The sequence below is a fragment of the Malaclemys terrapin genome, chromosome 7 (assembly GCF_027887155.1).
Source record: "Malaclemys terrapin pileata isolate rMalTer1 chromosome 7, rMalTer1.hap1, whole genome shotgun sequence".
NCBI lineage: Eukaryota > Metazoa > Chordata > Testudines > Emydidae > Malaclemys > Malaclemys terrapin.
This window is the reverse complement of record NC_071511.1, coordinates 99,651,663-99,679,340: the sequence shown is the minus strand read 5'-3', so window position 1 is coordinate 99,679,340 and position 27,678 is coordinate 99,651,663. Positions and strand designations below refer to the sequence as shown.

General features: G+C 41.6%; 1 protein-coding gene across 2 annotated transcripts; it reads left to right on the top strand.

Annotated features, from left to right (window-relative positions):
- Nucleotides 1–469: 469 nt before the first annotated feature.
- On the top strand, nt 470–26,774 carry LOC128840003 (opsin-VA-like). 2 transcript variants are annotated; one of them, XM_054033424.1, is made up of 6 exons: nt 470–1,183; nt 11,543–11,753; nt 12,426–12,543; nt 24,062–24,301; nt 24,653–24,755; nt 25,150–26,774. In XM_054033424.1, exons 1-6 carry the CDS (start codon nt 820–822, stop codon nt 25,176–25,178), a joined length of 1,065 nt encoding a protein of 354 aa, XP_053889399.1. In that variant the 5' UTR covers nt 470–819; the 3' UTR covers nt 25,179–26,774. The 2 variants fall into 2 exon arrangements, with proteins under 2 accessions (XP_053889399.1, XP_053889398.1); XM_054033423.1 differs by having other exon boundaries at nt 24,653–26,774.
- The last annotated feature ends 904 nt before the right edge of the window (nt 26,775–27,678 follow it).

Below are 27,678 nucleotides of genomic sequence, written 5' to 3'. Positions count from 1 at the left end.
TTAATTAGTATATGCTGGTTTGGTGTTGAAAATATAACTCTTTGTATGTTTTTGTTACAAAATCAGTAAAAAACCCTTACTGAAAAGAAATGTGTACAGTACAGTGGAAAATGACTAAGGAAATTATGATGAATACTATGGGTAACTAGTCTTCTGTCGCTTCAGTTTTAGGGAATGTAAGTTAGCAATCAGAGTAGCTTAGATTTGGACAATTTTACACTGCAGTATCATTGCCACATTTTACGCCTGCTCTGGCATGCCACCTAATGTTGTCAGGTCTGCCCTCTCTCAAGCAGAGGGAAGTAAGAAAGGAGGCTCCACTCTGTTGTGCTTCCAGCAGAGAGAGACATGAGGAAGATTGCCCCTCCCTCCCTAACAAAGGGAGTGTTTCATTTTTACAAGGCTGGTTGGCAGAGAGGGATTCCAGCCACAGCCTCATCTTCCCCCACAGAAGAGGGATGATCAGAGGTGTGTTTCTGTATTGCTGTTGGCTGTGTCAGAAGGAGAAATCCTGCTGCTCCTGTAGTTGGGCTTTATTGCAGACGTGTTTACAGTAACAGCGGCAGTGAAAAGAAGACTACATTTCTTGTCAGAGATCCCCCTGCTTGGACTTGTTCCCACTTCCCATGCACAGCACTAAACTTTCCTCTAGCCAAAACTTTTATTTCCTAGACTTCATTTGGAAAGGAAGATTCATGGAGCTTTTGTTTAAACGTCTGTTGGGGATGGCAAATTCTTCCTTTTAACCTGAATATCTACCCCTTATACAATCAAATACTATCTGAGATCCTTCCCGTCTCGGGCGAAGGAGAGAAAGAAATGGATGTGTTCAGAGCACCTGAAAATGAGTCTCTGCTCTCTGGTCCCACTGCAAGCTCCACACCTTGGGATCCCTTCCACCACCCCCTGGAATTCATCCAGCCCTGGAACTTCCAGCTTCTAGCTGCATTAATGTTCTTGGTGACATCTCTGTCACTCGCTGAGAATTTTGCTATCATATTGGTGACTTTTAAGTTCAAACAGTTGAGACAACCTGTCAATTATGTCATAGTAAACCTGGCTGTAGCTGATTTTCTGGTCTCATTGATTGGTGGCACGATCAGCTTTTTTACCAATATAAAAGGCTATTTTTATATGGGACATTGGGCTTGTGTACTGGAGGGATTTGCCATCACATTCTTTGGTAAGCCTAACTTTGTTTATATTTGCATCTTCATTTGTCTTAATAGAGGCCTTAAGGAAAGAAGTTTCCCTCAGGCTCAGGTCTGTGTTGTGTAGGTTTAGAATCAAACAGGAACATCAACGTGGTTGTGTACACTGCAACTTTATAAAGTCACTGACTTTACATGCAAATGATTTCACTGGCTCTTTCCCATAAATTATGTTCTGTAGTTGCTCTGGCTTGCTAAGTGCATGTTGCTCATTGAATGTCCATATAGCAGGTCAGTATCTTTAACATATGCTCAATTATATTTTTCTGTAAAACAATTGTAGTAAAATATTTTAACAACAACATTTAACAATTTTCGTGGTGCGTATGTGTGAGACAGAGTGACAGCTAGCATGCACCTGCTGTTCACAAAGTATGAAAAAATGTTTTGATAGTGAAACTCCTCTTATTTTATGAGTATCTTCCTATAGATACTCAGATGAGGAGATACAGGATTACTATGGCCTGCACTACAACTTTAAAATTTTTTTTCCTTATATCTTTGGGCATAAAGTTCTTCCTATAGTTTGGGCAGGACTGTGATACTGCTGCAATAGTAATGTCTGACATACTATAAACAAAGATCAGAAACTAATTTTGACAGTATGTATTTCAAATCAGTCATTTTTCATGACCCTTTCTTGTTGTGTTACTTTACTAAATATAAGAAGTATATTAAAAACTGAAAAAGAATAGTAAACCTAGCAAGCTATAGCTTTTCTCCCTAAACACATCCCCTCACCTCCCAGGTCTTCAGCCCAGATAGGAAATTAAACTGAGGCATCCCATACAAAAAATAAATCAATTCCTGCATTCTAATTGGCTCTTTCTCTCTTTGCTGTCTTATAGCTGGGTATCATTTTTTTGAAGTCACATAGCAGTGGTAATCTCCTTATCAGGTCAGCTCTTGTACTCAAGGGCAGTGCTAGAGAGTGAAGTCAGAAATATTGGTGTGTAGCCGTAACCATCCATACTGATGGATGAGAGCAGCCTGCAGTGAGTGACCCATAAGGAAGGTCCCTTGCCCTCCACTGACAGCTCGTCCATTCTAGAGGTTGCCGTATAGCATAAGGGAGACTGGGAATAGCTGAACCTGCCAACTTTCTTAAATTATTCTGAAATATCAAGTACCTCAAAGTGTGAAAATTATACAGTTAGGGGATTGTATTTGTTTCTGGCAACTGTATTTTGCCAAATAGAATAAGTCCAAACTACACAAGATCACTTACAAGCCCTTAATAGGTAATTAGTACTATTATTTAGCTCTTCTGTAATTTTTTTCTTCTTCCTCAAAGTGCTTTACAAAAATTGACTAATTAAACCTTTCCACATACCTCCCTATGAGGTATTATCTCAGATGGGATAACGGGACAAGGAATGTCATTGCAGAGCAAACGTCATTAACTCAGGAGTTGTTGGCTCCAGGTCTTGAGCTCAGATGAGGAGATACAGGATTACTATGGCCTGCACTACAACTTTAAAATTTTTTTTCCTTATATCTTTGGGCATAAAGTTCTGCTAATGTAATTGGCGTGTGGGGAGAGTCAAAAGCTTTTGGGAAGGATTGCTGTGAATGTACAGGGTCAGACCTGTAGAGATGTGTTTGTGCAAAATTACAATTTAGAGAGGCTCACTCTTAAGAGACAGTATTATGAATATAGGAATTTTGAGATGTGCCCTGGAAGGAGATTTGAGGACACAGTGTAATTGTGTACAGCAGTTCACCACAGACACACTAGTTTTTTTAAATAAAAGTTGCATACCTTTCTCATTCACTGCTTTGTTGTTTAATGAACCTCAAGATCATTACATGTGTCCCAACTGCTGACTGAGAAAGAGACTGCAGTAATTTTGAGGTTAACTCCTGTGTTTGAAACAAAAGCGGAGGAAAGGGGAGCACATGGAGAAGTAAACAGAGAAGAACAAAGGCTTTTGGATGTATTTTATGAGCACAATTGTAGTTTGTCTAGTTTAAGAAGAGAAGAAAGCCAAATATGGGTGTGTTGCAACCTTCACCCAATCTGCAATTATCAGGCAATATTGCAGAGAACTGGAATAAATTCTGACAGAGATTTGAATTGTATTTGTCTTCCATAGGAGAAGATGAAAAAAAAAGATAAAGTGAAATCAATCTTTTTGCATGTTGTTATGGAAGAAGCACTGGATATTTATAACAACTTTAAGTTTGAAGAAGGTAAAAGCATGAAGTAAAATATTTACTACATTTGTGGAACATTGCATGCCAGAAAGGAATGAGACATTTAAAGAGAGAAATTTTTGACCTGCATGCAAAAACCTAATGACACCATAGAGCAATATGTCACAGAATTAAGGAAACTCAGTAAAACTTGTGTCTTTGGTGAGTTCACAGAGTTGCTGCTTAGAGAAAGAATCATTTGTGGCACTAAAGACAATGTGTTAAGAGACAGACTGCTCCGTGAAGGATTTAACGTGAAAAAAAGCTCTACAGATATTCCGGGGGGGGGGGGGGGGGGGGGGGGCAGAAATTGTGAAAGCACAAACCAAAGAGCTGAATTCATCAAAGGGGGTTATCCACATACTGAGTACAAAAGAATATAGTCAGAAAGGGTCAAATTAAAAAGTGGAACTTCCAGCTATGAAAACCACTGATAGCAGGGAGACTGGGTACAGGCGGTTATGTGATAGATTTGGATCTCAGTAAAGCCCCAAACATTGTTTTGCCTTTGGGAAACTCTGGCATAAGTGTGAAAAAAAATAATCATTTTACAAAATGCTGCAAATCGCAGAAAAGTCAAGTGCATGTAGTTGAAAACAACCTGATTGAGGAGTTTCACATAGATGTGCTGGAATCAAGCAAAACTGATGAGATGGACCAGATGCTGCCAATGAGAGTGAATGAAGCAATTATTCCATTCATACTGGACCCGGGAGCTCAGGTTAATAGTCTGTCTGAACAAAATTATGAAGGACTGAAAATAGACCAAAACTAGGACCAACAAATATAAATATAATTGGTTATGCTGGAACAAATATATCAGTAAAGTGGAGGCGCATCACTAGCATCAAATATAAAAGCACCACATACAGGCTCCCGTTCCTTATAGTATCAAAGCAGGTGACACCAATTTTAGGCCTGGGTGCCTGTGAAAAACTCAATCTGGTAAAATGGGGGCTCTCACAACAAGATCATACTGAACCTGGCTATGAGGCACTCATTCGGGAATATCATGATTTGTTTCAAGGATTGCTTGCTTGCAGGGTGAACATACAATCAAGATAAACAAGCTGATCCCTCCAGTTATCCATCCATGTAGAAAGGTGCCATTTGAACACTGTGATAAACTTAAGGCAGAACTCATAAGAATGGAAGCAATGCACATAATACGAAAAATTGAGGAGCCAACAGAATGGGTGAGCTTCCTAGTCACTGTGGAGAAAAACAACAGCCCGCTACACATAGGCTTAGAGCTGAGACCACAACAAAGCTATAAAAGGAGAACATATCAAACTGCCAGCCAGACAGGAGATTATTGCTCAATTTGAGAATGCACAATATTTCAGTAAATTGGATTCCTCCTCACAATTTTGGCAGGAACAATTAATGGAAGAAAGCTCAAAATTATGCATATTTAATATCTCATTTGGAAGATACAGATTCTTATGCCTACCCTCAGCATAGCTTCAGCACCAGAAGTGTACCACAAAACCATACCTATGATATATGAACATATTGAATGTCTCAACACGTCAATGGATGATATAATCTGGGGGTTCAACTAACGAAGAGTGTTATTGTAGACTTCAGGAAGTTTTGGATGCAGCTAGAGTTGCAAACTTGAAACTAAGTAGGGAGAGATGTGTTTTAAGGGTTCCAGAACTGACTTTTGTTGGAGATACTATTTCCAACAAAGGTGTAAAACCTGACAAGAGGAATGTTGCAGCCACAGAAATGATGCTGTGTACCCAGTCAAAGAAAGATGTCCAACGGTTTCTGGGAATGTTAATTATCTTGGAAAATTCACATCTGATCTATCTACAAAAGCAGCAGCTTTGGAGAAACTTCTAGAAATTAAAAATGAATGGTACTGGGCTGCAGAACAGGAGGAATTATAGAGAAGGTTTGAAACAACAGCTCATACAAGAGCCAGTGTTGAAGTTCTCTGCACCAAGCAGGCCTATTAAAATTTCAGCAGATGCTTCACAGTCTGGGTTAGGTGCAGTGATTTTACAGAAAGACAATGATTGTTTGCAACCAGCGACGTACAACATCCAAGTCACTGATTGATGTGGAAACCAGATATACCCAGATTGAGAATGAGCTTTTAGGAATATTGTTTGCCTGTGAGAGATTCAAGCAATATATTTATGGCCAGACAGTGGATGTTGAAACAGACAGCAAGCCTCTCATAGCATTATTTGGCAAACTGCTAAATGACTGTATCTGAAGTATTCAAAGAATGATGATAAAGCAGCAAAAGTATGATTTAGTTGTGTCCTAATACCCAGAAAATTCATGTTTACTGTGATGCACTTTCCTGAGTGGTGACTCTTATTATGAAGCCAGAGAAGACCTTAGAGATAGAGATGCAGGCCTATATAGATCTGATTGTAAAGTCAATTCCTGTAGCTAACAAAAAACTGCAACAAAGAAGAGGGGAAACGGCGAAAGATGAATCATTGGAGATCCTTAATGTGATAATTAAAGGATGGCTTGAAGAAATATGCAGTTGCTGTCCAAATATAAGAAACTATTGGTAGAGCCCTGCATGGATACAAATTTATACTCATAGATGCGGATATCCACAGATATAAATCGGTATCCGCGGAACCGCAGAGCTCTCGCGGGAACCACAGCGGTGAAAAGAGCAGAACGTGAGACCACCGCTCTCAGGAACCATCGCTCTGCACTGGCAGCTCCTCCAGCGTGGCTGTACTGCCCTCAACCCTGCCCACTGGGGCGGGCAGCAGGCCTGGTCACGCTAGAGTGTGCAAGCGGTGCAAATGTCCCCAGACAGGAGATGCAAACGGCAGCGTGTAAGGGACGGGGGCAAGGGTACAGCCTAGGGTGACCAGACAGCAAGTGTGAAAAATCAGGACAGAGGGTGGGGGGGTAATAGGCACCCATGTAAGAAAAAGCCCCAAATATAGGGACCATCCCTATAAAATCGGGACATCTGGTCACCCTAGACAGCCGCACTGGAGGAGCTGCTGGCGTGGAGTGCTAGCTCCTGGGAGCGGCGGCTCCACATTCTGCTCCTTTCACCGCTGCGGTTCCCGGGAGAGCCCTGCAGTTCCGATTTATATCCGCAGATATCCGCATCCGTGGGTATAAATTTGTATCCACACAGGACTCTAAATATTGGAACTGCAAACATGGACTTACTGTGATAGACTGAGTGATTTTCAAAGGCAGCAAGATTGTAATACCAATACATCTCCAGAAAGAAATGCTATAGAAGATCCACAAGGGTCATTTAGGAATTGAGAAGTGCAACCAATGGGCATGAGAGGCAATGTTCTGTCTAATTTTTTTCATCCAGGTGCGGAATAAATTTTGCTATGTGCACCGAGGTAAAGTGTGCATGTGCGCCACCAGTAGAAACAAAAAACCTAGATACAATATAGATTTTTAAGACAAGATAATTACTCCAGCCAGGACAGGTTAGGCATTTTAGAACTCACTACTCTAAGAACTAAATTTAAGTGTAAGAGAGAAATAAAAATTATGAATTGCATAGACGAGTCAAAAAACTAAAATAACAGCACTTTGAAAGAATAAAATTACAGAGAATATATGTGCATTGCAGGAACTACCAAATAACAACAAACAACAATAACACAAGTATGTGTTGGGAGGTGAGTGTGTGTGTGTGTGTATAGACAGAGACACACACAGACTCTCTCTGTCTCTGTGTGTGTATGTGAGTGCGAGAGAGAGAGAGAGAGAGAGGGAGAGAGACAGATAGTCAGAGATTGTGTGTGCTAGGGGAAGTCTGTGAGAGACCGTGTGCTGTCTCTTTAAGGTAAAGGCACTCACTCACCGCCCAGTGTTCAGACCTCAGACCCTCTCTTGCTCGGAGTCCTGGGTGAGGCTGTCCTGTCTCCCCTGCTGGGGTGCAGGGGCGGGTGGAGGGGAACACTCTGACATCACCACTCCCAGTGCCCCCCTGCTCTGCACAGCTAGCAGGAGGGTCCCAGAAACAGCAGGGGCTCCAAGACAGAGGGCAGGAGCAACGTGAATCACAGAGGGGAGGGGTACCTGAATACATGCTGCAGGCTGAATGTGAGCGGCTCTGTTAATCAACTGCGTGGCACTTCAAACATTCCTGGGCGGCCACCCCAGTGCGCAGCTTAGAGGGAACATAGATGAGAGCTGATGTATTAACTGCGGATCAAGCATGAGATTACTAATGCAGTAGGAAACTGCTTTTTCTGCTTGAACTAAAAGCCATGCCAACAGGCAGAGCTACTGAGACTTCGCACAGTGCCACATGAGAAAGTAGGCACTGATTTATTTACCTAGCAAATCAAAGAATGATTTAATAGTCACAGATTATTATTCTCTGTATCCAGATCAGGGCTGGTGCAAGGATGTTTCGTGCCCTAGGCGAAACTTCCACCTTGTGCCCTCCCCCCTCCCCGAGCCCTGCGGCAGCTCCCCCCCCCAGCCTGAGGCGCCCCCTCCGTGGCAGCTCCCTCCCCACCCAGGGAGCCATGCGGCAGCTCCCCACCCCAGCTCTCCTCTGCTCCACCTCCTCCCCGAGCACACCATCACTGCTCCACTTCTCCCGCCTCCCAGGCTTGTGGCACCAATCAGCTGTTTGGCCCCGCAAGCCTAGGAGGGAGAGAAGCAGAGTGGGGCGGCGTGCTCAGGGGAGAAGGCGGAGCAGAGGTGAGCTGGGGTGGGGAGCGGTTCCTCTGCATGCCGCCCCCCCATTACTTGCTGCAGGCAGCCCTTCCTGCGCCCCTCTGCCCCAGCTCCCTCCGCCGAAATGCCGCCGACGACTGGGGCGGCCGAAGATCTGGCCTCCGCGTTCGCCGCCGAAGAAAATGCCGCCCCCCCAAATGCTAGCACCCTAGGTGACCGCCTAATGGGTTGCACCGGCCCTGATCCAGATGTTTGCACACGGCACAGTACTAGTAATAAGTCAGTGATAGCCAGCATGAAGGGAATATTTTCAAGACACGTCATTCCAGATGAAGTATTTAGCAATAATGGGCTGCAATTTTCCAGTGCAGATTTTAGTTAATTTGCCACAAATTGGAATTTTCATCACAAAACATCAAATTCAAATGACCCCCAATGAAATGGACTTGTGCAAAGGTCTATATGGACAGTAATGAACCTTATGAAAAAAGACTTTTGATAGTGGGGGCATTTGAATAGCTCTTCTTCAGCTCAGCTGTTAACGGGAAGGATCAGATCTAATTTACCAATCTCTGGTAACTTGCCGAAATCTCCTGACAATACGGAAGATGAATGAAAATCAGAAGTGGAAGCAGAAATATTTTGAGAAAAAAAGCCCATGATCGCCCATCTCTGAACCTAGGTAGTAGAGTGTGCCGGAGGAATTACACCTCTAATATTTGGAGCCAAATGGATACCATTAAAGAACTGCTACATCCAAGGTCTTTCATAGTCTACACAGACTAAGGGGACACATTTTGGACTAATCAAAAGGATCTAAGATTAATTGCAGAAGTTTCCAAAACAGTGACAGTGGATGTGGATTCTGGCATTTACTAACTGACTGATAGTTTATCATCAATGGACAAAGGATAAACTGGCAATCAACAAGAGAACTCAGACCCTAATGAAAGGCTGATACTGAGATGATTAGAGAGCGAGATCAAACATCCTGAAAGGCTCATAGAGATTTGCTAACCTGGCTGGAGAAGGGGTTGTGACAGTCTGTACCATTATCATCACCCTTTTTACCAGAGTATGATAAATTTTGTACAAGATATGCCTTGTGAGGTTTCATTTGATAATTCATAATCTGCTGAACATTATTGTCCTGGTAAAATGTGTGTGGCAACATTGTATGTAAAGTTACAAGATTTTATTGTATAACATTGCTGTAATATGCCCCAAGATTAAGATAATCAGGCCCAAACCAGTTTTTCAGAGACAAAGACACACTAGTGCCCCATCCAAATAACAGCATAATCAGATGAACTATTATAGACTATCACCAGTTAAGCATCTGTTCTGTAGCAGGAAGAAGGGTGTGAGTGAGAACTTTACATCTTGACAATGGAACAGCTGGGAGCAGGGCTTAAATTCAGCTGGAGCCATCTGGAGCAGAGCTTCGGTAAATATTTTCAAACCCACAGGAGCCTCGGTGCCTCCCACTGGGCTGACACCTGAGCCCTGGTGCCCCCTCCCCCCCACAGGGCTGAAGCCCTGAGCCACAGCTCCCCCCCGCTAAAGCCCCAAGAGACCCCCCCTCCCGGAGCTGAAACCCCGAGCCCCGAATCGGAAGGGATGTGGGGGGCTCCGGGAAATAGTCTCCGAGAATCTAAGTCCTGGCTGGGATCTTCCATGTAAACTGACTGCCAGCCACGTGAACCCCAGCTGCAGATAATCCTCAAAGAGCAGAGAATGGTATAAGAATGGAGAACACTCACAACACAAATTACCTCTTTCCACCATCTCTACTCACAGCAGCTACTATGCTTGAAAGACAAAGGGAACATCCTGGCTGGGAGGCTTTTCAGCCAATACAGACTGCTGTAAGCATATGGTGAGATTAAAACCTTTGCTTTGAATCCATTTAGCTTACTAAATTAGGTATTAGTTTGCATATTATCTTTTAATTTCTTTGTAACCAATTCTGATTTTATACCTCATTACTTGTAGGCACTTAAAATCTTTCTTTCTATAGTTAATAAACATCTTTTATTGTTTTACCTAAACCAGTGTGTGTTGGGATTGAAGTGTTTGGGACCCTTCACTTGAGATAACAAGTCTGATCCATATCATTTTCCATTAATGAAATGACAGACATTCTATGAGCTTGTATTGTCCAGAAGGAGAGAGATGGGCAGTACAAGATGCACATTTCTGGGGACAAGTCTGGGACTGGGAGTTTGCTGGTGTTGCCCTGTATGTAATTCATGAGTGGCTGGCCAGAGCATTCATGTAATTCAGCTGGGAGTGATTTTGCATGCTAGAGGCTGTGTGTGAGCAGGACCAGGAGTGGTTTGTTCTCCCAGCAAAGCAGTGTAAAAAGCACCCGAGGTTGGACACTTAAGGGGACACTGCTGTTCAGCATTCCAGATTTTAGCCTGGGTAATGTCACAGGGGTATTTGAGGAAAGTGAGTGGTAAAGAGTCATGTCAGAGTGATATGCAGGTAACCCCTCCTCTCTAGATAGACGATACATTTTGTATATGGATTATAGTTTATGGAAACATATTAGTTGGGTCAAATTTAATGTATGGGTTATTAGATATTTCTTATATATAGAAGAACTAAGAGCTAATTTTCTTTTAGGAGGGAAGATGTAGAAATAAATTTGTGCAACATCATAATTTAGAGAAGCTCCCTCATAAGGGACAGTATTATGAAATAGGAATTCTGAGATGTGCCCTGGAAGCAGGTGGTCTGAGAAAATAGTACAGCTCTCTACAGCAGTTCACCACAGATACTCTCTAGTTTTGTTAATAAAAGTTTTATTCCTTTCTCATTCACTGGTTTGTGACTTACTGAATCCCAAGATCACCACAAGACCCTCAGCCCCACCACAACTGGTTTAACTGGCAAGCATGCGGGGAAGCTCTGCATGGTCTAGGTGTCCCATGACCGCTCCTACCCTCACTGCTCTGGGTCCTTGGTGCATGAGGTACATGTCTGGGGGAAAAGGAGTATCTACAATCCATGGGTAGTAGAATGGTTCCTTGAGGCAGCAGACAGCCGCGTGTAAGACAGAGTTGCATAATACTTGAATTACTCTGTTTCAGACTTTTGAAAAGTCAGCTTTTTAAGACAGATCTTACCCAATTATTCTTACAAGCCACCCCTGGCTTCCCTTGAACTCTGATAAGAAAATCTTTCTGTGGCACACAAGGAACAAGAGGAGAAATCCGATGCAATTAAAACAATCGACACTGTGGGTTGGGTTTCTAAATCAGTGTACAGCAGGCCAAAGCTGTAGTCTAGTCTAAGAGCTTTTGCACACTTTAAAATGAAACTCAAATAGGGGGTAATGGTGCTTTTCCACATCCAACCTCCACTTGAACTAATAGCAAAGGGTTGTGATGTAGGATGGAGTTTGCTTTTTGATCTACTGCTAAGATGGTATTGTAATGTCCTCTTTTTGACCGAGTTGTGCATTTTCATTACAGGAATCGTTGGTCTCTGGTCTCTTGCTCTGCTGGCTTTTGAGCGGTACATTGTGATCTGTCGCCCACTGGGAAATATGCGCCTGAGGGGGAAGCATGCAGCCTTGGGCATTATCTTCGTGTGGATCTTCTCCTTTATCTGGACCATCCCTCCGACCATGGGCTGGAGCAGCTACACCACCAGCAAGATTGGAACTACCTGTGAACCCAACTGGTAAGTTAACTCCCATAGCACATCAGTGAAAAAACAAAAATAGAGGCTACACTAACTGAGAGCCTGAAAATACACAGAAGAGATTGTGTGCCTAATTATGTGCGCCTTGTTTGTGCTCATACAAATTCCAATATGTGCACAAGCCCTGATTTGTGCATGCACAGAGGTATTTGTCCACAATATTCATAGAAATTTTTATGCATCAGCAAAAAAGCATGTGTACCCTTTGAAAATTTAGACCAGAATATGCAACAGGTAGGTGGCTTGAACCATCTATAATAAAATGTTACATTTCTATAGATCCCTGCATCTCAAATATTTTATGATTATATTCTGTTTATAAAATATATCTGTATGTGAGAGATACTGATACTGCCACTAAGTGTCTTGTTGTTAGACTATACTGATCTCCAAAAGCATCAGCCTTACAGCACAACATATAAGGTTTGCTTTATAATCAAGTAAACTCTCTCTCTCTCTCTCTCTCTCTCTCTCTCTCTCTCACACACACACACACACACACACACACACACACACACACACACACACACACACTCAGAGCACCCACGATATCACTGGAGAACATGAAAGGATTCTTTTCCTCTCTACAAAACAAAATGAAGACATAATAATGTAATATTAAAAATATAATACATGTTGTGTTTTATACAGGTATTCAGGAGCCTATAATGATCACACCTACATTATTACATTCTTCACCACCTGTTTCATACTGCCATTACTTGTGATTTTGGTATCCTACGGAAAATTGATGAGGAAACTAAGAAAGGTAGGTACAAACACTACAAAGTAAACAAACAAAAAGGCATAATTACACAGTTGTTTGGAATTTTCAGCACATAAGCACTGTTCCAAGACCCCCAAACTGTGAGCAGATCGAATTTCCAGACATAGCGCATAGTCAGCAGATTTATCATGGCTTGTTAAATAACCATTCTTCCACAGAGAAATTCATTCACTGATTAGCAATCACTCTTCAAAAGTCTGACGTTTGAATCATTTATCAGTACATCCTGTAAGTTAAATATCAGAGGAGTGAAAGAACATGCTGCACTATGAAAACAAACAAAGAAATGGAACAAGCCAATATAGCTTTATTTACAGTTTTACTTCCAGTCAGTGGAGTTTCTTCAGATTTAAACCAGAGTAAGTCAGAATATGCTCAAAATTTCCAGTTTTTGGAACTGTTAATAGCTGTGTTGTGGAATATGACACTAATGCTTAAAAACAACACTACTTAACACTCTGACACAAGATATTTACATGAGCTTGTAGAAACCGTAAATTAAAGAATACTGTTCAGTACATAGCGCAGAAGCAAGTAAACTGAATCCAGAAGGTTCTCCAGGGACATTGGGACCTGAAAAGGATAATAGTCTTGAAAAATGTTTTTGGCTATGACTTAAAAATGATGCCAACTTTCTCAAAATAGTACACACACAAAAAAGGAATGCTCACAAATTTGCTTAAAGTGTGTTAATAAGCTACTCACTATGTTTTCCACCTAAGAAGAGAATATTATTACCTTTGTTTCATCAACAATGCAGCACCATCATAATACTTCATCTAAGATTTAAAGAAAGGAGGCTACATTGTACTGGGATTTTTTATTTAGTGTTTGTTTGTTCAAATGTCTGCTTTTATTTATTCTGCATGTCAAAGCACGTCCTGTGTGTAAAACAAGACAGAAGAGAAAAGTGAAGGAAATGAGTACCTGAGCTTTCATCCCAAAGACAAGTTTTAATTGTCTACTGGGATAAGTTGGATAGGAAACTACATGTTGTGGGTGAAATCCTAGCCTTATTGAAGTCAATGGGAGTTTTTCCATTGACTTCAGTGGGCCAGGATGTCATCTTGTATATATTCAGGGGAGGCTAGCTGGAATAGCTGCACAAAGATTCATGTAGGTCTTAAACAAAAAGTGTTCTCAAACTTGGGCGTTAACTGCAGAAGAACACTCTGATGTGGAAGTGAACCCTTTCAGCAAAAGAGAGAAATAAATTGCAATGTACTGGAACCCACAAAGCATTTATGCCTGTGTTGACTTCAAAACAACCCAAACTCTCTAAACATTGTTGATAAAGATGATGAACCTTTATTTCCAAAATCCATTACTTGTGGTTCCCCAAACAGTTTTTTTATGCGGCTGCTCCAATGGGGTTGCCTTCCTTGGTGTAGTCAAAGCTGATTGCAGGACCAAGAGAATTTTTTTTTGACATAAAGAAAAGAAAATTAAAATGTGGAGAGAAAGATGGGTTTCCTTCAGCACATGCCGCAGCTTTGATCACCTGCTCTTCCTCAGGAAGCAGTGGAATGCAAAAGGATGGCCACTCAGATAGGCATTTATCCATAGAAAAGGGGTTTTCCTGTAAACTCCAGAAGGCAAAAAGAGAAATGGGAAAGAGGAGATATAAGATAGGAAAGGAAAATGACTTATTAACGAAGGGATGATAACAGGAACCTAAGACACACATTGCAGGTGCTGTTCAGGATTTAGCCGAAGCCAGTGATGTTCCCTCTCTTTGACTCGGTCTAGTCAGGAAATCTTTTACTACCAGGACAATTAAGACCCAACAGCATCATGATGGATTCTGGGGTTCCAGGAATTATCTTCTAATAATCAATGTCCAAATCTTTGACTTTACTAGGAGCCTTTAAGACCCCTTAGGATAGTTCTTTTAGTGAAGCCATTCAGTTTGTACTAATCTTTGTCCACAACTTTTGCTGACTTTTACCAACAATTTTATATACCGGACTGAGTTGGGGTTTCATTACCTTTGACAGGGTAAAGTACAGGCCTCTGCACAACAGTATGTTGATACTGGTTTCTTGAGCAGGAAGCTCTGTAATTGCCATTAGATTGTACTAAATACAGCAATTAAATAAAGTAGAGAGGGACGCAAGCCTCAAAATTTGGATCCTGAATGGTCCTAAATGCAGATGTTTCCATCTAGCGATTTTGTCTGGGGCCATCTCTGTTTGGAAACATGCTGCTCTGGGGTCTCATCAGTTTCTTTCCAAACAGAGCCACTGGCCGCAGCACTCCCATCTCTCGATATTCGTGTCTCTACAGCTCCAACAGAAGGTTTAAAAACCAGTTTGAAAGTTACTAAAGGACTGAACAATTTAAGGAAAGTTTTTAATTAGTGGTTTAAAACAGAGATAAAGCCCTTATGCTGCATTCCTTCATTTGTCAGATAAAGCACCACTTCAGGGCTCCTTATCAATTAATTGGTCCAGGATTTAGGAGGAATACATCAATTGTCATCTGTGACAAGCCAGAGTTAGAAGGGACAGGCTAATGTGAGACAAGTAGAGATGGAGCAGAGTCAAAATACTATCTAAACAAAGTACCAGAAAAATACATGCTAGTTGCCATTTACACGGGCACAAGTGTGGGGTAAGCCACAACATCTCCATTAGGATTAATGGGAAGGAGTGCATGTGTGGAAACACAGAGTTTATAGCTACTGTCAAGACTGCATCTCTGTTTAGACACTTCGCATCATATGCACATCTGTGGCTGAGAAACACTTTGCATAGCTGACGGGAGAATGAGGCAAAAAGAGGTTCCTTTTGCATTGTCCCAGTCCTGGCGACACTGCACTGTGCTAGTCTTTTGGCCCAGGTGAGAGTACCCTTTCGCCTTCAGCCTGCTCTCATCTGTGCCAGCTACCAACAGCTCAAAGGGGACATTCCGGCCGCTAGGGATTGCAGCGACACACCTCAATCATGCCATCAATGGCAGCTCTATGCCATCTGAAAAATTTACTTAGGTGAGAACCTCTGAGAACTGGATCTGCTAGGTTTATTGTCAGTTTGTGCCAGTAGAACAGTACAAAGCACCTGGAGCATGGCCCAGAATCCAGGCCTCTATTTATATACTGCGATACTGCCAATCCCCAAAGTTCAAAAAATCATGAGATTGGCCCAAAAATCAAAAGATTTTTAAAAAATTTGAATCATGTTTTCAATCCTTCTTTTGTTTTCTGAACTCCCCTGTACCTGCCCTGCAATGTGGGATAATCCAGTGTTGCCAACTTTCACAAATTGAGAGTCAGAGAGGTGATTTTGCCCGCTACCCCCAGCAGGAGCTCTCACTGCAATCCCCAGTTGAGTTTGGGGCCACATTGTGTGATGTGCCGTACAAACACAGAGTAAGGGAAAGTCCTGAAGAGTTTACAACCTAGTGCAAAGCAGAGGGGTGAGTTAGTGGTGTGGGAACTGGAACTGGGATTCGCTAAACTTATCGCATATAGGGGGTCATCCAGCTTCCCTTAGATAGGAACAAGATCTAATCCCTGTTGAGTTAAGCAAGATACAAATGGGTGACCTACAAGTGAAAGGCTCTAGAGCTCATTGGCAATACCCTGAGGCACTCACTCCCCATAAGCACTAAAGTTACACATTCAAGAGTGGGGCTGACTTTCTGGAAGGATAAGTTCATCTGAAATCAAGTTCTGACTTTTATGGAGTTTACACAGGCAGGATCTTCTGCTTTCTGGGAACACAGGCAAAATCTTCCAAACTAAACAGGAACAAGGGACTCTTAAGAGTGTTCACACATGGAGTTAATCAGGAGTAACTCCAGGTGTAGCCAAACCCTTTACAATCTCAAATACATTCTAAATCTGCCACACCATTCTTAAAGGGACAGCTCCCATTAACCAAAATAAAAACACTAAACATACAACCATAAAACCAACATTAACACAACATCCAAATTCACTTTTAAATACATCCCACAAGTCACTCCGTGGACTAACTATTACTCAGACGTGTATAGATTTTTCACCTCCACACACACATCATCATTGTTTGAACCCACAACTGTCAGCAACATAGCACCAAGCTCACCCACTTAAGTTAGAGGGATAATTAATAGCGGGAGAGTATGCTATTTGTATCTGGGTGGGCCATGCCATATATGGAAAAATACCACATATATGGAGAGTGGGTTATACAAGTATTTGAGAGACAGCAGTGGGATACTGAGAGAGCAGGCTTTGGCTTGCCTCTTCCCTTTATAGCTAATACTGCCCTTCTTATCTGAGAGCTACAGGATTCACCCTTCCTCCAGTTCTCTCTCCTAGCATCTGTTCATCTGTTTTCTCTGCATTTCTCTCACCCCATTTCTCTGAGCATCCGCCTCTCCACTTTTTCCTGCATCTGCTTTCTCTGTCCCTTTCTGCCCCCTCCTTTTTTTCAGTTCACAGAAATGTTGGGGATTGTAACAGGGAAATGGGATGGAGAAGGAAAGAGAAGAATGGACAGGAAGGGAGATGTGATTTAGGATTGCTGTCAGAGTTGTTGATGGAGTTGGTTTGTGAAAGGACTGCCACTGCGTGGAGAAAGTGTTTGTGCCTTGCACATTGTGTCACAAGCATCACCAGACCATTACACAGCCAGTCAAACATACTGTATTTTCCCTCTGCTTCTATTCTCCCTTGCAAGAATCACCACATGAAAAAAATAGGACTGGCTTCTCCAACCTGCACCTCTGGGGTAGGTTCCCAGAGCTGAAGGCTCTTTTTCATTGGCTTCTTCCCCACGCAGCTTGTTCCGCAGTGTAAGCATGACCACCTATGCTCCAGGAAGTACAGACTTCTCTTGGTTGGCATCACATGATGATGCTGTCACATGACACACTATGTGATACCTGTCTGCTGAACTCAAATCTGTCATGATTCAAAGAAGGACTTTGGAAATGCATTTGCAAATATCCCCAAAGTGTTTGTTTTGTCCTAGTAGACACCATAGTCAGAATGTATTAGCTCTGCCTTGGAATCAGGTGAACAATTTTTGGTACTGGAGATGGGCCTTACTTGCAAATTTCAGGGGATGGTTGGATGCTTCCCAAAATTTAGTGGTGTTTGGAACTGAGGTTTTGGAATGAGTCCCTATTTTGTATTATTAGGAAATAATTAAAAGGAGACTGAAAACTGCCCAGTACGGCATAAGAAAAATGCCAAATATCTTTGAGCTCCTGTGGGCTGGCTTATATGCAGCTGAGACATCTTAGGTGTGTGGGGACAGCTGGTAGATGTTTGTGGAGCCTATAAAACATGTTACAGATTCATTTTCCTTTGGTTTTGTGCTGAACTCCATTCTCTGTCTCTGTCTGGTTAGTCAGTACATTCAACACATACACTTCTCATAATGCAGCTCCATTCTAAACATACAGTTCATCTGTCAGAGGAAGACTCAATCCTTGAAAAACAAACAAAACAACCCCCCCCATCTCAATAGAGAAAAAAAATCAGTACATCTCCTAAAACAAAGTCTTCTCTGAAGGCTTGACTACTTAACCTTATTTAATTTGGCATTACTGATCCAATCTGGCTAGAAAACAAACCCCTTTAGTAAAAGACAGTATATGACTATTTCATTTAGGGATTTAGGTTTTCAGTTTAAAACTAAAAATAGCTGATAAAACAACATTGATTGTAACTGTTCAAGAATCTGTTTTCTTAAGAAATAAACTACTGAAAACAACTAACAAATAGAAAGAGGCAAGGTTTCTCACTAGGTACTTTGCTGATTTCACCCCTTAGTACATCCAGTTCTTACTCTCTGTATCAGAGGGGTAGCCGTGTTAGTCTGGCATCGAGGTTTGTTGCATGGATTGGTTCCTGAGTTAGAGTTACTATGGTGCAGTGTGTTATTGGTGGTGTAGTTATTGGTGAGATTATGCTTCAGGTTGGTGGGTTGTCTGTGGGTGAGGACTGGCCTGCCACCCAAGGCCTCTGAAAGTGAGGGATCGTTGTCCAGGATGGGTTGTAGATCACTGATGATGCGTTAGAGAGGTTTTAGCTGGGGACTGTATGTAATGGCCAGTGGAGTTCTGTTGGTTTCTTTCTTGGGCTTGTCTTGCAGTAGGAGGCTTCTGGGTACACGTGTGGTTCTGTTGATCTGTTTCCTTATTTCCTCGTGCGGGTATCATAGTTTTGAGAATGCTTGGTGAAGTTTTTGTAGGTGTTGGTCTCTGTCTGAAGGGTTGGAGCAGATACGGTTGTATCTCAGTGCTTGGCTGTAGTCAATGGATCGTGTGGTGTGTCCAGGATGAAAGCTGGAGGCATGAAGGTAGGCATAACGGTCAGTGGGTTTTCGGTATAGGGTTGTGTTAACGTGACCGTCACTTATTTGCACCGTGGTGTCTAGGAAGTGGACCGCCCGTGTAGATTGGTCCAGGCTGAGGTTGATGGTGGGGTGGAACCTGTTGAAATCGTGGTGGAATTTTTCCAGAGTCTCCTTCCCATGGGTCCAGATGATGAAGATGTCATTAATGTAGCATAGGTAGAGAAGAGGTGCGAGCGGACAAGAGCTGAGGAAGCTTTGTTCCACGTCAGCCATAAAAATGTTGGCATATTGTGGGGCCATGCGGGGGCCCATAGTGGTGCCACTGGTCTGGAGGTATATATTGTCATCAAATTTAAAATAGTTGTGTGTGAGGGCAACAAACCTCGATGCCAACTCTGCTCACATATCTAAACCAGCGACACCATCACAGGACCTAACCAGATCAGCCACACCATCACCAGTTCATTCACCTGCACATCCACCAATGTAATATACTCCATCATATGCCAGCAATGCCCCCCTGCTATGTACATCGGCCAAACTGGACAGTCCCTACATAAAAAGATAAATGGACACAAATCAGATATTAGGAATGGCAATATACAAAAACCTGTAGGAGAACACTTCAATCTCCCTGGACACACAATAGCAGATTTAAAGGTAGCCATCCTGCAGCAAAAAAACTTCAGGACCCAACTTCAAAGAGAAACTGTTGAGCTTCAGTTCATCTGCAAATTTGACACCATCAGCTCAGGATTAAACAAAGACTGTGAATGGCTAGCCAACTACAAAAGCATTTCTCCTCCCTTGGTGTTCACACCTCAACTGCTAGAAGAGGGCCTCATCCTCCCTGATTGAACTAACCTCGTTATCTCTAGCCTGACTCACTCTTGCTTGCATATTTATACCGCCTCGGGAAATTTCCACTACGTGCATCCGACGAAGTGGGTATTCACCCATGAAAGCTCATGCTCCAATACGTCTGTTAGTCTATAAGGTGCCACAGGACTCTTTGCTGCTTTTACTCTCTGTAGTTCACTTCTTGGTAATGTATAATAGCAATGTGGAAGCTCGGTGCATGGGTGTGTAGGTGTGGTTACACACAGTTTACAGCACACAATACAAACAATAAATGATCGCTTTTATGATTATTTGTAAAAGTGCTACATCTTTCTAATTACACAAATGATAGTTGCTCAGATGCAGGCTATCACAGTTCAAATAAAACCATAAAAATTGATTTCTCTAGGAAGTTATAAGGCATTAAAATAGCTAAAATAAATAGAAATGAGTAAAAATAGAAACTGAGAACCCGAATTCCTAATTCCTTCTAGAAATCTGACTTGTTTGGGAAGCGGTGCAGGAATTTAAAGAAGTTAATCCTTTAATCATCTGTTTTAAATGTGTATATTACTCTCCTTCACCACCTTTCCTAAACCGTTACTATCAGTTAAACAACTCTAGTGTTCCTCTCCAGAAGTGACTGTATTTCAAATATGGGTGAAGTGATTCCTAAGTATATGTAACCTGTGCCTGCTGGATGTGGCACTCTGTCCCCCTTAGTGGCACCCAGACCAGCTAGAGATTGATGAGCCTTCTATAGCTTTGGCTAAGAGACATGTGTCTTTTTGCTCATGCAGTAGAGGCTCTAGCTTTAAGCTCCAGGGGTCCTAGATTTTATCCCTGCTGACAACGACTGTTATCTGTCAACGTTACATAGGTACATATGAAAAGCACCATATAAATGTCCTGGGCTCTTCGGGGCAGGGCCCGTCTTTTTGTTCTGTGTTGTACAGTGCCTTGCACTGGTCCATGACTGGGGCTCCTACACACTAGCACAACATAAATACATTATTATTATTTGAGATGTATCATCATTACCATTAAGTACTCTTAATTGCTATAGTTTTAACTCATCTCACTCTTTGTTTCTATATTTGACTGCAAACAGCCATCCCTTCAAACACGTCAGTTATCACAGACTGCCTCTATTCCTGCTAACTCTGGGGTTCCAAATTCACTACTGAGACTTTTCAACTTTAGGACTAAATAATTTGGAGTCTTATGCAAAATCATAATGCCAAAGAGCCACTTTTTTTTTTTAAGGAAAATACATTATTGTAATCAAGCACTCAGTTTCAAGTACGTATTCCAATGAAAGGGGTAACAGCAATAAACCAATCTCTTTTCATACTAGATTTTATAATCAAAACAAAATCATCCCTGCTAAATCAAGACCAAATGCAATCAAACCAGGTGGGAAAACGTATAGTGCAAAACTTAAAGCATTCCCCATTGGGAGTTAGGTGCCTAGGTGCTTTAAAAAATGCCATTAGGTGCCATCTGCAACGTTTGGAGCCTAAATACCTTTAAAACTCTGCCCCTAAATGCCAAAGGAACAGTGAAAAATGTGGGGCTGTAACAGTTCAGCTGAATCTACTTTGTCACGTGCCATCATTTCCCTTTCCTCAGGTTGCCCAGCATGAGACTTGGTAAGCAAAGATATTAGCACCTAATAAAGTAGAAGTTCTTTCATTTATTATTCACTAGGCTCCAAGGTTTCTAATGCCACTCAGTGTTAGCACACTTCCCATATTAATTATTTAACAACTCACAAGTTCAGTACGATACTCTAGAAAAAGCAATGAAACAGCCCAGAGAATATATGTATAAAGTTATCCTCTCAAGCTCTTTTTATTCCAACTCACTCAGACTGTACATTGTGGAATATCCCTCAACATCCTATGTCAAATAAATACCTCTAAGCTTCCCAAGTGCTCTTTGCAGGAAGACAACTTCCTCCTAAGTACCATATATGCTGTCTTAATCCTGCTGTACTCAGTTCATAGTGCTTCTTCCCTACTCTCTGGCGGTGAAGCGCATGCAGCAGCAGAATGTCTGATACACACTTCTGGCATCTCTGCTCTAACGATCACTCATGGTAAATGGGTAGGCACATGTACAACTGTAATAAGGATAATTCCTGTTAACATTACTATCACACTTCTATCTGTCTCCAAAGCACTCTGAAAAATTAGCACATAATCAGGCGCTGCATATCTGTTATTTGACTCATCATGAACTCCTTTTTTCCAGGTGCAAGCTAAACAGGGTGCAAGTCAGGCTTAAACCGGTTTAAGTGTCCATGTGCAAAGTTGCACTGGTTTAACTAATTCAGTGTAACATCACACCTTTAGTTAAACTGGCACAACTTCTGTGTTTAGACCTATAGGCAGGGTCAGAATCATAAAAGCGAGGACAAAGAAGTTTAAAATTGATGAAGCTGGTGAAGGAACTCGTAAGGAGAGGTGCTTGGTTGGACTGATAGACAAAGAAGATGATTTTGTAGACAAGATCATAGCTTTAAGATTGGTTGAATCCAAGGGGGGGGGGGAGGGAGGTGTTGCATTTACCTTTGTTTGTCATGGAATTGTGTTTGCATTTGTAGTTTGCTGCCTACTGGTAAAGAAAAAGGTGCTGCTTAAAAGATTAGAGATTTGAGAAGGACAGGATACTGCTTCCAATGATGTTGATAAGAATATACCAAATCGAAAGTCAGTTGAGTCTGAAGCTGTAAGAGACTTTGAACCAGATCCTCAGTTGAGGTAAACTGATGTATCTCTGTTGAAGTCAACGGAGCTATGCCGACTTATACCACCTGAGGGTGTGCCCCCTGTGTCTATTTCATACCTTTAAATTAATCTGTTTTATAAATTATACATGACAGTTTTAGCCACTTGAATTTATGCTACCAGGTCTCAACTGAGCTTCAGAAGTATGTGGTCCTGCATTCTGAACAGAGGGCCAAATCCTGTGCACTTTGCACATAACTAAAGTCAATAGGATTAAGTATTCCGCGGGGATTGTGTTTGAGTAAGGCACGAAGAATTTGGCTATGAGATTGTAAAATGCAAGAATTAGTGCTACTTCTTTGTAATCAAAGCTATTGTCCTTTAAAACCCCAAAACTTTAATAATGATACTACTTGTAATTCACATAAGTCCTCAGTGAACCTCACATGTTATGATCTAGTACAGGGGTTGGCAACCTTTCAGAAGTGGTGTGCCGTGTCTTCATTTATTCACTCTAATTTAAGGTTTTGCGTGCCAGTAATAAATTTTAACGTTTTTAGAAGGTCTCTTTCTATAAGTATATAATATATAACTAAACTATTGTTGCATGTAAAGTAAATAAGGTTTTAAAAATGTTTAAGAAGCTTTATTTAAAATTAAATTAAAATGCAGAGCCCCTCGGACCGGTGGCCAGGGCCCGGGCAGTGTGAGTGCCACTGAAAATCAGCTCGCCTGCCACCTTCGGCACATGTGCCATAGGTTGCTTACCCCTGATCTAGTAACAACAACCTCACAGGTTGTCTTCAAAAAAGCAGCTAGTCTTCTTACTAGATTTACTGATCCATGTCCCTGTTTCTTATTGTTAACTAAGATATGCTGGCTAGCATAAGTATATATTACACTGATAATACTACCCGCAATATATAGTCCAAACATTTAAGTCTACACATTACTAAGCATTAGTATAGCAGTTATTTAGCCCAAATTGGCCTGTATCTTTGTTATAATCCTGTACACTTAGGCTAAGTACCCCATAACAATTTGCATGAGCTGAAGCAAGCCTTGACTTGAGTAGCTAGGAAAACTGTCAGTATCAGGACATATGATTATTTCCTCATGGCGACAGGAAAGGAGTTACCCACACAAAGCTATGAGGTGTTTTGAGGCCCCTTGGTACCTGGAATGCATGTGCTCAGAACAAAGATAAGGGTATATCATGACCTGGAATGCAGGGGTTCAGAACAAAAGATAAAGGGGTACCCTCATGGTACCAGAAACAAACCAGGTAAAAAGCTGATTAATTGAATCCAGTTTCAGGTTACATATATAGTACCTGTTACTGGTAAATCGGTAGGGTATAAAAAGATGGCTTTGGGGAGGTAACTTCAGGAAGCACACCTTCTGCATAAGGTGAATGTAACATCACTGCACGGGACTGCTCTTCTGAGACTGCTATCGTATAGATCCTTTTTCCTGTACTATATTAATAAATCTGACAGACACTGGTTATTTCGTCTGTTGAGTATATTTCATAACAAAATAACAAACCAAAGTGTGGTCAAGCAACTGACTATATAATTCATCAATATTATTTTCTACCAAATTTTCTTGAACCTTATATGTTTTTCTTTAAAGGTGTCAGATACTCAAGGCCGATTAGGGACTACAAGGAAACCTGAAAGACAAGTCACTCGAATGGTTATTATTATGATCCTTGCATTTCTAATCTGCTGGTCTCCATATGCAGCCTTTTCCATTCTTGTCACCGCATGGCCTTCCATTGATCTGGATCCTCGTCTGGCCGCAATCCCAGCTTTCTTTTCCAAAACAGCTACAGTTTATAATCCGATTATTTATGTCTTTATGAACAAACAGGTACTGTATGCCTTCAATACTCATATTTTGATATTTTGTTTGACTCATTCCTGAGTGAATGGCGTTGTTTCAATAATTAATTTTATCTACCTACATGTTAATTCATTTAGATAAATATTGCTCCACTTATATTACACATCATTCTGAATTAAAATAACCCAATATTTATATCCATCTACTGTATACTATGTATTGTAGACTGAAATTTTAGGGCAGGGACCCTGAACTGGCTGGTCTCTAAGCATTGCTGCAATATAAATGTTAAATAATAAATAATAATTACTGAGATATTTTAAGCTTCATATAAGTTTTTAAAAAAATAATTTAATCTCCTTTATTTTATAATTTTAGTTCAGGAGGTGTTTCATTCAGCTGTTCGGATGCAGTGACAGAGAGACTGCAACGTCCAATATGAACCCAACTTTGGAGAGAGCGGTGCTAACCCAGGACAAAGGTGGGGGTGAAATGTTCACAATAGCAGCACACAACACCATTTCAAACAGGAGAAATGAGGATGAACAGAGGAGCTGCCATTCTTTTGCTCAGTTGACAGTTTTAGAAAACAAAGTCCGTCCGATGTAAACAGAACAAATTTCGAGATCAGAAATGCAGCACTATAGACTGTTCCCTTATTACCAGCTGTTCATACAAACGGTTGTCAGCAAGACTGTTAGGGCTCACAGACTGGCAGAAATTTGCCGCTGGGGTTGCTGAGCCACAGAAACGCTGAGAGCCTCTAAGCTCTGAAGCTGTAGAGTATTCCTTGTATTCAGAGGGCAAAGGATCAGCATTCTAAGTGACAGTGGAATGCCCCACTATTAACTGATTCCACACTATCCCTTTTCCAGGCCATCCACCCTCCTGTTCCTGGGAATGACTTCAGGAGACTCCAGTGAACATATACCAGGACTCATTCAACTGACTGAACATTGTGACTTGGAAGAAAACAAACGATCCCATGGCTCCAAATTACTAAAGATAAATAAATAATACTTAGCACTTGGCTGACTGGAGCTCAAATAGGTAGAGCTAGGAAAGGATTCTGAGACCTAATGACTTCAAAAAAAGAAGACAATGCAGAGTGCCCTGTACTCATTTACGATCTGTGGTAGGGTTCCTTTCTCAAGCCATAACACTCTATGGCAATCAGGAGATGCCTCCAGATTCCCAGCCATTGTTTCATTAATACAAACCCAGTCAGGGAGACTTCCCTAGAGCCCTTCAAGCCTCTCCTCCCCCGCCCCCATCCTTGCCATACAAGAAAGTCCCTAGAACCCTCTGAGGTGGATTTATAACAGCTGACAATGATTGTGGTGGGGCGAGAGAATAAGGCTAGGATGTTGTGCAACAAGGAAAGTGTCACACCCCAGTACTGTGCAAGTGACCTTTCTGAGGAGAAGTTCTGTAGCTGGTTGATCTTCCCCTATAGAAGTCTGCCTGATGCAGAGGTAGGATCAATTACGTTCCAGAGACCCCATGGCTTGGGAGGCTACTGCTATTAATGATTTTGGGGTTTCTTAGTGAATGTCATTTGTAAAAGTCAGCCCCTGGGGGAGAGTATGGTTAAAAGGCTCAGCTCCAACAAAACTTTAGGCAGACTCTGTGTGTCCATATGCCCCAAATTAATTCTTTCCCTCATCCCATACCTGGGTCATGATGTGCCTCTCAAACAAGGCAGCACAGCCCTATGCCAACCAGCAGCTGGTGGCAATCAGTTGTGAGCTCACCATCTTCACTGCTCAGCCTCTAACCAGCAGCTAAGTCTACATCTCTGACCCTGGATTCCAGATATCATGGATCCTGCCGGCATCAGGCCCCATCTTTTCACTGACAGAACATTCCTGAGCCAAACACTTCAAACCATTATCTTATCTAAGCTTGGATGTCAGGAGCAGGGAGTGCAATGTAAATACAATTTCCATAAACAGTGAGAACTAAACTTACTAGTTTTGATCCTATGTATGTTTGCATGTCAAATACTTAATGTTATTTACTAATAATGCAGTAATAAAATCTGCTTCCCCTGGACAGCATACACGCTCACCCCCAAAAACCAGGCTAGCACTTGAATGCAATAAGTAATTTAGTTTTGATGCAATCTTTGGTGTACATTGTATGAAATATTACTAAGGATCAGGTACAGTAGATTGTTCTTTTGTAACTGAGTGGAACTAGAATGATGTCAAATCAACAGGCAGCAGCCGGCAGTGTTCATGGCAGTAAGGTGTTGTGAAGCAATATATCCTTAATGTGGAAAACCATTATTTCTTGAATCAAGTGTTTATAAAATGCTACTAGAAGACAGCAATTATTTCATTGCATCCACGCTAGCCATATTATATACTAGCCATAGCAATGCCAAAGTGATAACAAAACCAGTCACCAAAACCCAGAGTTTTCATTTGTTTTGTTTTACTTCAGAGCAAAATAAGAATAAAATTCCTTCACTGTAAATAAATCAGTGTTGTTTCTAGCAGATTTTTCCTCTCCTTTGTCTGTAAAACATCAAATTACAAGGAACACCGTATGATAGAACCCTGAACAGTGAATGGATGTGTGACCGACACCAGCGTGGCTAGCATATTGGGGATTGAATTAGGGACTTCCAGAAAGAAAAGCATGAATCTCTTCAGCTTGAGCTAAAGTGCCAGTTTCTGTGACAGATCTGTACCTTTGGCAGGTATAATATAACTGTACCTATAACTCAAAGTTCATCTCACAGCAGTCCTAGACAAGCCTCCAATTATGTGATCACCATACCAGGGACTGAACCACAGAACCAAAAGCTTGAGTTGCCACAGCTTGAGTGAGAGTGCCAGACTCTCTAGCACTGGGATCCTCTGTGGACTGGGCATTGAGGGCAACACATCACATATGCTGACCAGAGGGTACAGATGCATTGATTTTTCTTTCATGATTTAAACATCAACATCTTTATAGAATAATTTACCACCCCCAAAGCTGCTGACATACATTCTGCACTAACTTCACCAAGCCAGTGGGTGTTAGCTCATAAAGAAATACATAGCCAAAAGGTGGGAAAATGCATCATCTCTTCCTCATCTGTCTCTCTTTTCACCATGACCTTCTTGTCTGAAACTTCATGTTGTTGGATTTACAATGTACATTCTCAGAATGCAGGGTCTACAGAACCAATGGGATGCTGTGGGTGCCCTCTAGTGGTCAATATAACACATGACCATTAAAAGAATATATTACATGGATTTTGCTGGACAATTATCTCAGCTTGCTTATTTATTTATTTATTTTAAACCTTGCTGCTGGTGTTTTTTATTAAAAAGGTCATGGTTCCTGGTCCAGATTCTGCCCTCAGTGACTTCTGTGCAGTCTTCAGTGATGATGCATAGGTGTCTCTG